General features: G+C 41.6%; 3 protein-coding genes across 4 annotated transcripts in view; all 3 read left to right on the forward strand.

Annotated features, from left to right (window-relative positions):
- stxbp5l (syntaxin binding protein 5L) overlaps positions 1 to 7,493 on the forward strand; it is a 109,002-nt gene extending 101,509 nt beyond the window's left edge. For both annotated transcript variants that reach the window (XM_079276772.1, XM_079276773.1), the window contains 6 exons: positions 113 to 352; positions 2,090 to 2,453; positions 2,779 to 2,944; positions 3,726 to 3,837; positions 4,048 to 4,268; positions 4,708 to 7,493. In XM_079276772.1, the coding sequence (XP_079132898.1) occupies positions 113 to 352; positions 2,090 to 2,453; positions 2,779 to 2,944; positions 3,726 to 3,837; positions 4,048 to 4,268; positions 4,708 to 4,749 (1,145 nt within the window). In that variant the 3' untranslated portion in view covers positions 4,750 to 7,493. The remainder of the gene's footprint in view (positions 1 to 112; positions 353 to 2,089; positions 2,454 to 2,778; positions 2,945 to 3,725; positions 3,838 to 4,047; positions 4,269 to 4,707) is intronic.
- A 758-nt stretch (positions 7,494 to 8,251) lies between these two features.
- On the forward strand, positions 8,252 to 12,765 carry poglut2 (protein O-glucosyltransferase 2). The gene is made up of 10 exons (XM_079277493.1): positions 8,252 to 8,726; positions 9,078 to 9,283; positions 9,383 to 9,588; positions 10,192 to 10,269; positions 10,381 to 10,553; positions 10,837 to 11,074; positions 11,169 to 11,378; positions 11,558 to 11,647; positions 11,810 to 11,914; positions 12,619 to 12,765. The coding sequence occupies exons 1-10, from the start codon at positions 8,527 to 8,529 to the stop codon at positions 12,634 to 12,636; spliced, it is 1,524 nt and encodes a 507-aa protein (XP_079133619.1). The 5' UTR covers positions 8,252 to 8,526; the 3' UTR covers positions 12,637 to 12,765.
- Positions 12,766 to 13,173: 408 nt separating this feature from the next.
- LOC306783894 (nucleolus and neural progenitor protein-like) overlaps positions 13,174 to 16,007 on the forward strand; it is an 8,364-nt gene continuing 5,530 nt past the window's right edge. The window contains exons 1-6 of the mRNA XM_079277734.1: positions 13,174 to 13,313; positions 13,393 to 13,629; positions 13,740 to 13,791; positions 14,092 to 14,306; positions 14,483 to 14,574; positions 15,855 to 15,940. Coding sequence (XP_079133860.1) covers positions 13,284 to 13,313; positions 13,393 to 13,629; positions 13,740 to 13,791; positions 14,092 to 14,306; positions 14,483 to 14,574; positions 15,855 to 15,940 — 712 coding nt within the window. The 5' untranslated portion in view covers positions 13,174 to 13,283. The remainder of the gene's footprint in view (positions 13,314 to 13,392; positions 13,630 to 13,739; positions 13,792 to 14,091; positions 14,307 to 14,482; positions 14,575 to 15,854; positions 15,941 to 16,007) is intronic.

Genomic DNA, 16,007 nt, shown 5'->3' on the forward strand with positions numbered 1-16,007 from the left:
TTTCTGTTTCCTGTTTTCTCTCTCGCTCCCTCTCTCTTGTCATCACTTGATCCCTCCTCTTGCATCGCGTCCACCTGTGCTGTGCTTCTGTGTTGGCCGGCTGCCGCTACAGAGAGCCGTGAAAACTCCTTCAGCCGCTCACGCAGTTCCAGTGTTTCCAGCATCGACCGGGACACCAAAGAGGCGATCACCACACTGCAGTTTGGAGAGTCCTTCGGGTGCAAGGGTGACGCCCTGCCCACCCCATGTCTATGGGTGGGCACCAGCTTAGGAGTGGTCCTTCTCATTCCAATGTCCATACCCACCGACGACGAGGAGAGGATGGTGGAACCTGTGACAATTGGCCCCAGCGGTAAGTCCCAGTGAGACGGGGTTTCATCACAAAAGTGTTATGAGGTTGTTAGTCACCTTAACCAATAATGTGTGTAACATTTTCTGTAATCTGGCTAAACTTTTGGCTTGTTACTTAGTTTACTTAGTTCCCACATCTCAGCAATACTTTGGTGAGTACAATATTATCACAAACAGATATAAATAATGGCCAACTTGGGAAATTAAAAAGACAGGTTGTAATAGATCAGAAAATCCACCATACACCCCAAAATCCCATTCATTAATCCATTGGAGGACCTAAAACCGCTGTAAGCCTTGTCAGCAGCAAAATCAAGACAGAATGAATCAAAAGATGAAAAGAAAAAACACAAAATAAAATCTAAATATGTCAATTGAAACTATTCCCTCACCACTACAATGAAGCCATATTCAATGGTATTGTTGTTTTCAATACAGAGTCCAGCCTGTTCATTGAAATGTAACTTCTCATCTGTGGGTTTGAAGCTGTGATGATAGGTTTTATGCTCCACATGACAGCCAGACAATGTGGATTTTCAATGTTTGACTGTGCCTGATGAAAATAGCTAAACGTTGTTGAACCATTTGTCATGAAGCTTGCACAGTGGAACGCAGTGGGATTTGGATAACAATGGAGATTCTCCATGAACTGCTGGCCCAACTCAAAATGATGGTCAATTCAGCACAAAATGTCCAGACTAAATTTGTGAGACTCACATTGAAGTAGTTTACGTAAAACAAAGGTTCAATCAGCTTTTGGTTGGATTTGATAAAACGGTTCAACCAAAGACAAGAAGCTAGAAGTTGTCTAAAAAGGACCGGATCAATGTGTCTGATGTTGTGGACCTTAAACGTGCATTCTGTGATTTCTTTAAGCTGATATGGTCTGTTAACAAACAGCTGTTCATTTGCATTTATGTTTCTGAGTAGCCAACAAACACAGACAAGACAATATTCAGTCTTAAGTCTTCTATTTTTCCGATTTAGGTCTCATCCAACTCCTGAAGGAAACAGCTGGATCTTCAGCTGCTTAATGCTTCACTGTGTTCACCAGCTAGTTGCTAACTGTGTCTGTCTGCCTTTATGTGCTGATTAAGCAATAGGTGTATCTGAGCTTTTTCCGCTGAAAACAGCTGCGTCTGGAGTAAGGCCTACAGTATAACTGTGACGTGAACTATAAATTTGTGAGCTCAACTCTCCGCTAGTCTTAGTCATACTTAAGGACTTCTAAAATGACATTTATGTAAACAAGAGGGAATTTTGCTGTCACGGAGAACTCTGATGGGCTTTTGTAATGCTTGATTTTGCCTTGACTTCTGTACTCGAGAACAAGGATATATCTTGCAGCCCCTTTGGGTTTGGACTCTGACTAAACACAACTGAGCCTTTCAAATATGTATTACCTGTCCAGAAACCTTAATGTGCGAGGACAAGGTCTCTTATTCGCAGATAAAACATCAGTATACCCATAAATCCAGGCCCTTTGAAGTACTTGTTGTCCTCTTGAGACTAAGTGTATTACTGGAAAATCACAGATTCAGTTTCAAGGAAAGAATAATGACGAGAAAGGCAGGTATTGTTGAATTCTCCTTGTGTGTTTGTAAAGTGCTCTTGTGGATTGTTTTGTATGCAATGAATGTTATATTAGACCACCTTTCTAGGCTCATCTTGGAACATTGTAGTTTTAGACTTCATGCCTTTCCTCTTCCCTCTGTTGACTCAACCCAAACACTCCCAGGCATGGTCCTGATGCTGAAGGGCTCCGTGTTGCACTTCAGCTTCTTGGACTGTATGGGAGCGCTCATTCAGAGCCCCCACGAGTTTTGGCGGGACCTCAACGCCCCCGAAGACCCTGACCGACCGCGGAGGCGCAAGCTGGTCCACTTTTCACCATCGTCCTCCCAGGACAACTACGGAGAGGGGCATCTGGCTGTGGTGTGCTCCGAGAAGCAGGCCAAAGTAATCTTGATGCCCTCACAGTCTTGCCTCTTTGTCCACAACATCACCGAGTCGTCCTTTGTACTGCGAGCCGACGTGGTATCTGTGTGCAACAGTGTGTGCCTGGCCTGCTTCTGTGCTAACGGGCACATTATGACACTCAGGTATTAACCTCAAGTACTCATCTACTTACCTAAAACTTGCATATTTACCTGAAATTACCATAATATACTGTATTCTTAATTTTAATGTATTGTTTCTGCTGTTTCTCAGACAAGGGCTACACAATTAATCATATTATAACTGCGGTCACAGTTTGAGAATAACTTCTTTCTGCTTGGTTTGCTGTTTATTGGTGTTACCTTTGTCCTATGTTATTGATACTTTTCGTTGCGCTTTGATTTGTGGTGTGGTTGACTTTGCTAGTTCTTGCGATACAGGTGTTCTGGTGTCTAACTCTGTCTTTTATTGTTCTTTCTCTTCTCACAGCTTGCCCAGTCTAAGACCGCTGATGGATGTCAATTACCTGCCTATGACAGACATGCGTATCGCAAGAACCTTTTGCTTCACCAACGGGGGGCAGGCACTATATCTCAGCTCCCCGACAGAGATCCAGAGAATTACATACAGCCAGGAGATGTTTGACAACCTGCAGGTAGCAATCTGTCTTCTAGATTTACATTACATTATATCTGAATTTAGATTACATTATGTCTGTGTTTACGTGATATATATATGTATCTGTATGTGTGTTCATCCTGCTCTCTCTGTGACATGCAACATCTCAGAATTTTGCTTTTTGTTTTCATGAAAAGTATGCATACATGTATGATGTGCGCATTACTGTGAAACCATTCTAATTTGCTTGACTTTTGATTTGCATCACCTCACATTTTGGGATCTGAGTTCAGAAAAGTGTTGGTGCAGTTAATAAACACGTGCCATTATTCCCCCTTGGTGAGGCCCAGAACTGACAGGGGCCATTAAAGTAAAATGTCACACCTGTCACGTGTGGTTTGAACTCAACTGGGTGGATCTAGTTTCACACTGTGTGTGTGTGTGTGTGTGTGTGTGTGTGTGTGTGTGTGTGTGTGTGCAAATGTGCATGTAGAATTTGGCATATCTGTATTTATAGATGTGTTTATTCTTCAGAGCCGTCACTGCACATGCACAAATGATGTCGGTGGAGCTTGTAACATGATGCTGCCATAGTGCCACCTACTGGACAGCAACAGCAGTTACTCAGACGATGGTCCACCAGTAATATTTTGTATAAAGGGAAGAGTGTAGAAAATTGTTACTCCATCTTTCTAAGAATGACCATGATATGATCAACAAATATCAGCAATACAGTGCTGGTTCAGAATCGGAAATAATTGTTTTGAAAATATATGAATTGTTAAGAAGTTATTTTTCTCCATTTTCCTTCATTTCAGGAGATGCTGGGGGAGCTGTTTACACCAATAGAAACACCGGAAGCCCAGAACAGAGGCTTCCTAAAGGGCTTCTTTGGAGGAAATTCTCATAACTTCGACAGAGAGGAGCTCTGTGCGTTTTTCTTCTTTTTTCTGTATGAAGGGTTTTATTTTAGGGTGTACTCATCCACCTGAAAATGTCACATGTAACTACAGTAATAAATCAATATCTAGAAGGAACTGAGTAGCAAAGGGCTAAAAATCCATCACAGCCATGTGACCCAGAATGAGTTTTTTTCTGTGCCTGCCTTCATATTCCTTTTTCACCTGATGTTGTTGACAGTTGGTGAGACATCAGCTGGGAAGGGTTCTCGTAGTCTGGCCCAGCACATCCCTGGGCAGGCGGGGATGGAGGGCATGAAGGTGGCAGCTAGCGGAGTCGTGGGTGACCTGGCACGGGCCCGCATTGCTCTGGATGAGAGAGGCCAAAGGCTTGGCGAGCTGGAGGATCGAACTGCACTAATGATGACCAGTGCAGAAACCTTCTCCAAACATGCTCACGGGGTAAAAGAAAGATTAATAAGAATCCATGAACATTCTAAAAATGTTACACACAAAACAATATAAAAAGTATTGCAAATAGATTTCTTTACAAATACCGTTGGAAAGTGAAACTGAAGTAAAGTCAAGATATGATGAACTGAAACAGAAAAAGATAACCTTGTGGTTGCACCAATTGACCCTTCACAAAGCCACTGCTAACATCTGTCAGAGCTGGCTGATGCTACACCATGATTGGCCACTCTGCGTTTTGGGGCGGGACTTGGCAAAGGGCGATGTAATTTATTTAGAATGCTAAATTGAAATACAAATGTTTAAAAATGCCACATACAACAGCTTCAATGCAAACCTTTAAAACATGTGGTGTTATTCTGAAGGAAAGGAAGCATTGACACCTTGTTATTCCTCACCATCGACTGTCTGTGACCTTTTCTTTTTACAGCTGATGCTGAAGTGCAAGGACAAGAAGTGGTACCAGTTCTAATAGCAAAGAGGGCCGAGGCTGCCCTTGGACTGCCGGGAGCTTTTTGCCGGAACGGGGACTTTCACTCTATAAATGAGAGCAATTAAAAGAGAGACTCAAGAGTGACTTTGTCTTTACGGCTTCTGGACAGGCTACGGCACTCTCACGATGTTGAAGGAAGAGGACGTGCTAGTTCCTTGTCTAGGCATGTATGTATGAGGACAGAAAGAGAAAGGCAAATGGCGGCATTAGAAGGACTGATGATGGAACTGGAAATATCCAACAGCCTGTCTGTCTGTCTGTGTGTTTGTTTGTTTGTTTGTGTGTGTGTATGTGTGTGTGTGTTGGGGTCGGTGAGCGTGGTTGGGTTTTCTAGACCTCACTGTGTAGATACTCAAAAGTTAAGAAACCAACAAGAAATGCATGAAACAAAAATGGATGACTATTAAAAATATCCAACTGCCATATTAAAAAGCAGCATGCTACTTTAACAGAAGATACACAAATAAAAAAGTTTTATTTGATAATGTAAGCCAACAACAGAAACTATGAAAAACGTTATATTTTTTGAAATATTGACAAAAAATATATATATAAAAAGGGAACTGTATACCTGCATCGCTATTAAGCCAAAACGAGTATTCCTTTCCCTTTTTTTTTATTTTTTTAATTTTTGGTTCATTTCAATTTTTTTCTTAGTTTCAGCAAATATGAAATGCCACAATATAGATGCACATCGTTAGCTTTCTCTTCACACACTTATAATAATGCTGAAACGTTGTTCTTACCAATTACTCTGGGCTGCACAGTGCAAAACACAAATCAGTAGGATTTAAACTTACCTCTGCACAGTCTAATCACACTAATTAAACTTTTTCGGCTGCTGCTGCTTACAAAAGCATTAAATGATGAGGAATATCTCACTTCCCAAAAAAACAGAGAACAGATTGGTGTGAGACACAGTGTGTTTATAGCTATAGTATGAACCTATATACTATTCACGTGCCATAAAAACCAAGATGAGTGAATCCACTCACTGTAAACTAACTAACAAAGCGCTAATATGTGGTAGTCATCATATGTTTGATCAAAACAAATGAGACACAGTACTTGGAGTTGGCTAGAGGGCATTTATCAAAAGTCAAATAAGTCAGATTTCTTTATGAAAAAAAATAAATATGGGGGTGTTTTTATTTATTTTACTTTTTTTTGGGGTTGTTGCTGGTTCACCATTTCAGTCATTAGCTGCCTTTGTTAGATGTATGAGTTTAGTGAGCCATAAAGTGTGTGTGTGTGTGTCAGCGAGAGAACGAGAGAGCGAGAGACAAAGAGGGCCAGGTGTTAAGCAACTGACCTCTTTCTCTGCCAAAGCAATCAAAAATGAATGACACCCTCCCATTTCGCTCCGCCTCAGTCTTTTAGAAGTTGTGGTTTTACGCGTTTTCAGGGTTAAACTTGAGCGGTCCTCTTTTCATGATCACAAACAACGATTTCAATGATTGTCAATGTCTTTGTGACGGGTGTACGAAGAGGAAGTGGAGTCACAACGACTTGTGAATCGGTTATCAGTAAGCGTTTCAGGAGAAGTAACAGTATTTTTTTCAGTGACGTTCAGATGTAAGTCAGTAGAAGAAACTATGTACATGTGTAAAACATTTGCAACAATTTCAACTGAAGGCAAATATGTTATTTTTTGTTCAATATTGTTCTTGATGACTATGCTATCTGCTTGTCGCAGTCCTATATTTGATGGTGATGGCCTCTCAACTGAAGGCTATTGTATGTTTAAAACAACAAATGTTTCATGATACATGGTTGTGTATCATATTGTGATTGTGTTGTACATGTCAATGGGTCACATGACACAGGCAAACAGCATTAACTGAGGAGGATATTTCGTACTTGTGTATTTGTCTGTATTTTGAATCGATCTGAAAAACCAAACAGGATAATTGATATCCATTTCTGACACATCCGGCCTTTATGCACACACGCATTAAGGTGTTGCGCCTTGATCACGTTGACATCACTCCCACATAAAATATGCACAGCGACACCTACACTCAAAACCTAAAAAAATAACACAAGTGAATCCATCTGCATTGCTAGTCATTTATGCCTGCTTCCTGTCAGGCTGCCAAGGTATTCATTAGGCTTGGCCTCCAAACCCATTTGTTTTCACCGAACCCAAGTCACTTGAAATCCTAAAGCAGTGCCACACAGATTTCATTATTACACATGATTTGCTTCAATGAGGTGTCTTAAACATGTGAACAAAAAAAAAGAAGAAATTCTCTACTATCTCCGTACCGTCAATGAGATTTGTGTTCAGTGCAGTTCTTTCAATGGCAGAGAAAACACATTAAAAAAAAATCTAAAAATAAAATTTTAAAAATCTGACTTCTACTGACAGGGTGTTTTGTTAGTATGTTTTTGGTTTTTATATTAACTGTACAGCTCAATCTTGGCAGAAAGGTGAAACTAAACAAACAAACAAAACTACAAAAGATAAAGACATTCTTGGGATATTTTTCTCTGTATATGTTGTACCTGTTACTGCTGGTACTGTATCTGGTATTCTGGCTCTGTCTAAATCACTGGAACTCTGTGGTTCTTCACACTGTAGTATCCTGAAAAGGCATTTCTCTGGTTTTCTCAATGATGGCAGCAAAGTTTGTCTTATTTAAATGGATTCTACCACTTTTTGTTCTTATTGATATTATACTAGTGTAATAGAAATTACCTGACAAAAAAGAACTGAAAATATGTTGATGCAAAAGCAAACTGAAATAAACATTGATTGATGTACACAGTTGAGAGCTCTGTTTCGCTTGTCCCCCCAATCACTTGCTGTTGTCTTGCTTGTATGAAGTGTAAGGTGGTGTTTCCTGGATCATATTGGCATCTCCACATCATTATATCTTGTCACTGTAATACAATTACACAACAGTGTATACAATAATTAAAATCAGCTCCACCTGGACCAACCACAATAAAACATATATATAATATAAGATTTGATAATTGTAAAGGGGGCCATTTTTCTACATTGAGCGCTAGCTGACGTGACATAATATTCACTTGACATTTTTAATACATGAATTCTACCCATAATGTATAGTATTTTACAGTCCAACATTGCTAATAAGATATATGAACACTGTGAGTGGGAAAGTTCTCATTCGGTGCAATATTTTATAGCAAATCTCTCCATAAAATGCCATGCTTCCAATAATGTGTCACAATGAATTACCCACTGATTAAACCTTTAAAAAGTCCATCCCTTTCACTCAGCATCATCATAGATGTGAGCATCACACCCATGACCGGCCCATGCCCAGCATCTAGACACGGCTTACTTCCGGGTTTCTGTGCAATCAGATTCAGACCAGGAGTCAACTGCTCATTCAGCCAATCAAAGCCAGAGTCAGCGTAGTGGCGACCAATCAAATGGCTGGAACGCGCGTGCTCGTCCCGCACCGTATTCATTCAGCAGATAGTTAACTTCACTGTACAAGGATTTGGGATCTAGCTAGTGAGCTAACAGTGATCTATAACACAATGCGCGTATGTTAGCAAGATATATGCTATTAGCAATGCCACTTCTGAGATGTGTTGTTCCAAATGAAAACGGAACGAGCTAACGTTAAAACGTAAACTAGCATCACAGATTAATATTCAGTCTCTTGATGTATGGGTGTTTTTTTTAAAACAACAATGGCAAGTTTGGGCAGTGAACCGCTGTGTGGGGAAAAGTAACAGCTACTGGTTAACAGGAACAGTGGACACTGGACAGGTATGTCTCTTCGGCTACTTTCGTGGCTGCTGCTGCTCCTCTCTCTGGGTCTGTTCAGACACGAACTCCCGGGGGCTCGGGCAGACTCGGTAACGTCACCCAGTGCTGCAAAAACTTTAGTTTGGGGACCTGGACTCGAAGCAAACGTCGTCCTTCCAGCTCGATTCTTCTACGTGCAGGCGGCAGACAGCTCGGGGAGAAAGTGAGTAACGCTCGGCCTGCTAATCGCAGACAGTACGGTTATTTTTTTTCCAGTCTCAGCAAACTGTGACATGTTATTGGCAAGCAGTGCTGCTATATAAATGCTCCACGTAGCTTCTTTGGAGTTTGTAAGGTGGTGCCAGTCTGAGAAAATGTATGTATTTTAGTGATGGTTGTGATGGAGCCAAAGAGGTCTGTGTCTATATGTGACAGAATTGTATGAGTTGTCTCATTGTTAAACAACTCAAATCAGCAAAGAATCAGGTTTGTTTTTAGAGAGAGAGAGAGAGAGAGAGAGAGAGAGAGAGAGCTAACAGGAGCACATTCTCCACGTTTTTTCTCTCCCTCACAGTTTAACAACATCACCCGGTGAGAAGACCTTTGAAGTCAAGATTGTGGCTCCAGTGGAGGAGTTCACCCGCATCTGGATCCAGGTCCTGGATCGCCACGATGGCTCCTTCCTGATTCGCTACAGAATGTACGCCACCTACACGGACCTCCACATCCACGTTCTGCTCAAGAGCAAGCATGTGGCCGGGTCACCGTTTGTTCTCAAAGGTGGAACACAATCCATGTTTCCTACAACACGTTTGTTTGGATGAGATCTGTGTTTTTTATTTTTTGTCTTAATGATGCGTCTGTGTTTTTCCTCTGCAGGCCCAGTCTACCATGAGGGCTGTGACTGTCCCCAGCCCAGTAGTTCTGAATGGGAGGCCGACATGCACTGTCCTCAGTCTTTCCCTCAGATAGACAGGGACCTGGCCATCTACTCTGGTGTTGACCCAGATGTTAATGCGCAGGAGATCCCACGGCGCTTTGGACAGAGACAGAGCCTCTGCCACTACACTGTTAAAGACAACCAGGTAGCTCACACTTCAGAAACACCAAACACAGAAGAAATAAGATGAACAACCAATATCAGCCTGGTGTAACAGCTAACTGATGAATTAGTCCAACTGTAACTGTAACGTGCAAGTCATTTTACAAAAGAATCTCCAGTTCCTCTTACAAATAACCATCAGACCCAAAGGGCAGTTTAGTAATAAAGGATAGGATTTCTTTCGGCTGGAAAGTAAGTAAGTAATAATGTAAAGGGGGCCGGGCCCAGGAGAGCCTGCAGCTGTGTGACACACCTGTAAGAACAGTCTACCAGGTGTTCAAGGGTACAATCTTCATTCCACTGGAGGCCAGCCCAGGTTCCTGTAATGGTGATACGTCTAAAGCCTCGTTCCCACAGTGCTAGCGTTACCTGGGAACTTCCGGTAATTTATCAGTTGGAAACACTCGTCTGACAATACAATCCCAATTCAGGTCCACTTATTATTGGCTTTCCAGAGCTTTTGACCATAATCCATGGTCTTCATCAGCGGATGGATTTTGCAGCTAAGCATAAAGATGAATTTCTGAAAACTCCAGTGATGTTTTTTTTGCTGATTTGGCTTTTCTTTTTTTTTTTATTCTCTTAGGCCTACGTTAAAACCTTTGGAGAGCATGTGGGTTTCAGAATCTTTATGGATGCCATCCTTTTATCACTCACCAGAAAGGTAAGGTCATCCTAAACTGTCTTTAAACCTGTCTAACACTGACACATTTGAACAATTTTAATCTTTTCACGTTTTATTTGTCCCTTTGCTTCCGTTGTGTTGTATGTTCAGGTGCGGCTCCCTGACATGGAGTTCTTTGTTAACCTGGGTGACTGGCCGTTGGAGAAGAGGAAACCCACTCAGAGGATCCATCCCATCTTTTCCTGGTGTGGCTCCAACAACACCAGGGACATTGTCATGCCCACCTATGACCTGACTGAGTCTGTCCTTGAGACCATGGGGAGGTGAGGCAGCCAATTGGTGTGTGTGACAGCAGAAGACAATTTGCGAACAAATATTTAATATTTTGCATCTAGATTGAGCAAGCAGAACAGCTCTCCACATAAAAAGAAAAGATAAAGCAAAGTACGTGCACCAGGGTTCAAATAGTTTATAGACACTGAGGCAAAGCTGACAGTGTGAAGAGAGACCACTACACGGGGAAGGTAACAAGATGACGTTAGTTGTATAAGCGTGACAGTGAGGTTCTTTATTTAATTATCTGCTTTTTAATTATCCGATGAACAGAGTGAGTCTGGACATGATGTCGGTGCAGGCCAACACCGGGCCACCCTGGCCGGGGAAGAATGCCACGGCCTTCTGGAGGGGCCGGGACAGTCGACAGGAACGCCTGGAGCTGGTCAAGCTCTCCAGGGCTCACCCCGCCATGATAGATGCTGCCTTCACCAACTTCTTCTTCTTCAAGCATGACGAGAGCCTCTACGGGCCGCTGGTCAAACACGTGTCTTTCTTTGACTTTTTCAAGGTGAGAGTGCATTTACAGTGCCACTGGCACTACTAAGCAGGTTTTTGAAGATAGATCCCTTAATTTTTAATTTCTGTCCCATTTCCACCGCCAGTACAAGTACCAAATAAACATTGACGGCACTGTGGCGGCGTATCGACTGCCGTACCTCCTGGCGGCAGACAGTTTGGTCCTAAAGCAGGATTCTGGCTACTACGAGCATTTCTACAACGAGCTTCGGCCGTGGGAGCACTACATCCCCGTCAGGGCGGACCTTGGAGACCTGCTGGAAAAGATCCAGTGGGCTCGTGACCACGATGAAGAGGTGATGATGACAGTGAATATGGCCATTGCAAATTCAAATTTTGGGTGTGAATGCTATGATGTGTAATTTTATTCAGTGGAGATGTATTGGCCTCTTTAGAGAGAGTTTATTTCCTTTTGTCTTTTGTTGGTGTGATTTGAAGAAATAATAAAGTTGCTCTGATTCTTGCTGTCTTTCAGGCAAAGAAAATTGCACTGGCGGGTCAGCAGTTTGCTCGCAATCATCTTATGGGGAACAGCATATTTTGTTACTACTACAAACTTTTCCAGGTAACATTTCGGCACTTTCAGAGTCAGTCACACTGATGACGAGGTCTTCCTTTGGTGCTGTATTTCCTTATTTATGTGGCTCTGGATAAAATGGTTTCACATGATGCAGAATTGTCTTCCCTGCCTGTCATAGTCCTCTATGTAAGTTCAGTGTTCTTACAGGAGTACGCCAAACTCCAGGTCACAGAGCCCAAGATTCGAGACGGCATGGAGCTTGTAGAGCAGCCCAGTGATGACCTGTTTCCATGCTCCTGCCACAGGACGAGGGTAAGGGACACCGTTGGGTTCATCTTGCATCAGAGGGACTTCGTTTCGGTTCACCTCAGCTCACAGGATTACACGAGTCACCAGTGGAGTCTAGACCTGCTGATGTCAGCAGGCCATTTTGACATGTCAGTGCAGGATAAACACAGGTGTAATTAATAGCCTAATACTGGTATTAATGTTTAAACTTTGGTTCCTAAGTGTGGCTCCTGCTGGTGTGAGTGTGGCTCCCTCTGGTGGGTGTTAGGTGTCACTGCAACTTTTTAAATGAATGCCAGTTGAACATAAAAATGTAGAGCAGCCCAGTGATGACCCATGTTCCTGCCACAGGATGAGGGTGAGGGGCACTGCTAAGTTTCTCTTGCATCGGAGTCTCTTTGTCTTGGTTCACCTCACCTTACAGGATTACAACAGCAACAGGACTAGGCAGGCAACATAAGTGAACAGACCTGTGGGTGGCGAATGGATATGTGGGCGTTTTAAATATGATGAAGGGAAACCATAAGCTACCATTTCCATTCAAACTGCTGTGCATAAGTACGCTGCCTCTTCTTGGATTTTACGAATTATATTTTGTCAGTGTCTGATGGCACACGCTTCTTCCCACATGCTCAATAAATCCAGCTAATTTAAATGCTGGCACAGATATCGTCTGAGTGACACCACGGTCTCAGATTCCAATCTTAATCTTTTTGTTTGTTTTTCAGGTGAAAGATGAACTTTGATTGACCCGTCATCCAATTACAGAGCCGTCCTTCATATCTGATATACTGCCAAATCATGTTTTAGATTGTTAAATAATTGTATGACTATGACTACCGCATTTCATTTTTAAATAAATATTTTTTTGTATGTTGAAAGTGGTCTTTTTTTCTACTTTTGTTGTCTACAAATGCACACAATCTCACTACAAAAGCATATATAGACACACACACAAACAAAACCTAACTTTGCCTTTTAAAGTGCTGTTGAACTGTGTGTTGTGGCGTTTACTTCCTGATACATCGCACATATTAAAGCCTGGGATCTCTAATTTAACTCTGTATTATGTGTGAACTCTGTATGTTGCATTGTCGTCAAACATCTGACATGCTGAGGTGGCTTTGAAAAAGACAAACAAACCCTGCATCCAATGATGCATGTCATTTAGTAAAGCTGTAATGACTCCTCCTGAACAGTAGATGTCACAATGAGTCAGGTTCCGCTCTACGGATTTCAGAGAAGAAACCTCTAAACAATCTTGTAATGGACGAGGAGGGTTAAAAGAGCGGAGTGGAACCTGTCCCTTTTCAACGTCGTTCAACGTCGCAGCTCCAGTTACACTGCGCATGTGCCACACTCCACGTAACAAGACCGTCTCATCCTGCATTCAATGGCCTTGGTAATGGGAGAGTTTGACGAGGTAAATATCAAACATTAGCCACAATGAATTTCGTGTGGAGACCGGACACACTGCTCACTGGCTTCTCACTGGCTTTCAGGACAAAGTGAAAGTGCCATTTGGGACGAAGCATCTGGATGCTGCCATGTGTTTCCCTGCCTCGGCAACAGATGTTCACACGGCCGTCATTCTCACACATGGGGCGGGTGGAGACATGAACTTTAAACATCTGGTTTCTCTGGCACATGCCTTGGCTTCAAATGGCTTCCTTTGTTTCCGTTTCACATGTAAAGGTTTGAACTTGGCTTATAAAGTAAAGGCTTACCGTGCTGTGTGGGTGAGAATTTCCATTCATTCCAGACATAGCAGTCACTATTGTATCCTGACAACAATTAACAGATTCAGAATCAGTAGGATGTGTTTACACACCTGTGTTGTTCCCCCTAGGACTTCTTGAAATCTCTACAGAAGTTTACCATAAAGCACATATTTGTTGGAGGTAAGCAACACTAGTGGGCGTACATGTGGCAATTTACCATGTATTTAAGTACATGTTGAGTTTAATTTCTATGGTGTGAGAAGTTAAATGAACAACACAATAATAGACTGATCAATACAGTTCCTTATAATGGGTCATATTCTGAAACCTGCATGCACATTTTATAATGTTTGTAATTATAAATTCCAGTATTGGTTAATCTGCCCTTACACATTTCTAGGTTTTGCTAAAATTGTGCATTGTTAAAAAAATGAATTACGGCACTCGCTGAGTATGATATCTTGTCTCGAACATCCACAGGAAGGTCGATGGGATGTCGTGCTGCTGCAGCTTTAGCCAGGCAGCTGAGCGATGACTCCCAGGATGCAGTGCAGGGCGTCATCTGCCTGTCGTTCCCTCTGCATCCTCCGGCACAGATGCATGCCCATCTGCAACGGAGTGAGGATCTCAGGGGCCTACCTGAGCACCTGCCTGTGCTGTGTGTGTCAGGCACTGAGGACAACATGTGTGACAGGGTGAGGACGGCTTCTTCTTTTTTTCAGGCAATGTCTTATACAGTTGTAGGATTTTCAATTTGTATTTACGTAAGTGTGTATGCATTAAGTTATCTTTTTTTCTACATTATTTATATTTATGAATTATTCCATTGTTTTGCATTTTTTAATTCTTATTTTGCTTTTTGCTTGCTCAGGTCCTTTTTGAAGGGACGGTAGAAGAAATGAAAGCTGAAGTTGAGGTTTTCTGGCTGAAAGGAGGCAGCCATGGACTGGCAGTGAAGGGAAGGTCGGAGGATTCTGTGCTGGATGAAGTGAATCTACAAGTTATCACCTGGATGAGTAAACAGGGAACATAGATTCATTCAGTTATTTCTTATTTTCTTTGTTTTCGTTACATTCTTTTTTTAATCGTCAAATAAAGGATATATACTTTTACACAGTGTGGACAAATTGTGTTGTCTTTTTTATAAGACATTCTTGAAAACTAAAGGGTTTTGTTTTGTTTTTTCATCCACAACTCAGCCAGAAACTCTTCAAAATCTGACACAAATAATGCTGTGGTATTTTACATTGACTCTGCAGCACAATTTCAAACGATATACGATCTCTAATTTGTACAACCAGACTGGGACACTGATTGTAATCTACACATTTATTATATGTCCAGTACAAAATATACCATAGAGATATTTCCTTCCTGTTTACAGGTGCCTTAGTTATCATGGCAACTGACCTCAGTGAGAACTCAAGCTAGTTTGTGAGACCAGAAACCCAGGGTTGATCATGGGATTAAGATGAATCCCAATTTAGTTGTTACATTTTCTTTTTGTTCTTTTGAAAAAATATATAATAAAATACAGTTTACATTTTCAAGGGTGTTTACCAGAAAATCCACTTCCAGATGTTGGCCCCTTGATTTCTCTCTCTTAAGACATTCTACAAGTACATAACCTCACAAGATAACAATGAAGAGAAGAACAATACATTTTTAGATAGCTAGGGGGGAATAAAGATCTATATTTAAAAAACGTAATACAGTACAACTGTATACGGTTTGAATTGCTTTTTATTTTAGGGAGTGTTGAATTGAATTCATCTGTTTAAACATATTGCTTAAAAGTAATAAAGCATGGTTTCTTGAATTTACATTTATGGATACTGAAATTGCCATATTAAAATTGCATTAATCGTGAAGTCATAAGAGTTTTACTGAGTCCTATTTTTTAGGACACCAAACAACGCATTCATTTCAAGCATCAATATTGTCATTAATAAAAGCACATAGGTTTTACAAGAACATCTTCACAATTGGGCAATACCAAAATAAATGCACACCAGTTCCAGGACATTCATAACAGAAACTACAACTCAAATCAATAACCTCCAAATTCCATAACTTTATTGGTGATTAACTATCGATGAAATTCAAACAGCATAAACAGTACTATTGTCCGACCTGCAAATGAACCGCAATGTGTTGCCTGTGCCTTTAAGACAAACTCTGACGTTTATATTTAGTCGAATACGATTGGCTCGCTCACTTCCGTATGTTTCTTTCTGGGGAAGCATGGCAGGAGAACCGTGGAACAGGGTAAACATTGCGTTTCCCGGTGCCGTTTCTCGTGTCCGTGTACACTTCAGTTCAACTACAGGTACGATTCATTGTGCGGATGCTAATTAGCGTAATATGCCGATGATAGACCGAAGACACTCTCAGTA

This window comes from Melanostigma gelatinosum (genome assembly GCF_949748355.1).
Source record: "Melanostigma gelatinosum genome assembly, chromosome: 10".
Classification (NCBI taxonomy): Eukaryota; Metazoa; Chordata; class Actinopteri; order Perciformes; family Zoarcidae; genus Melanostigma; species Melanostigma gelatinosum.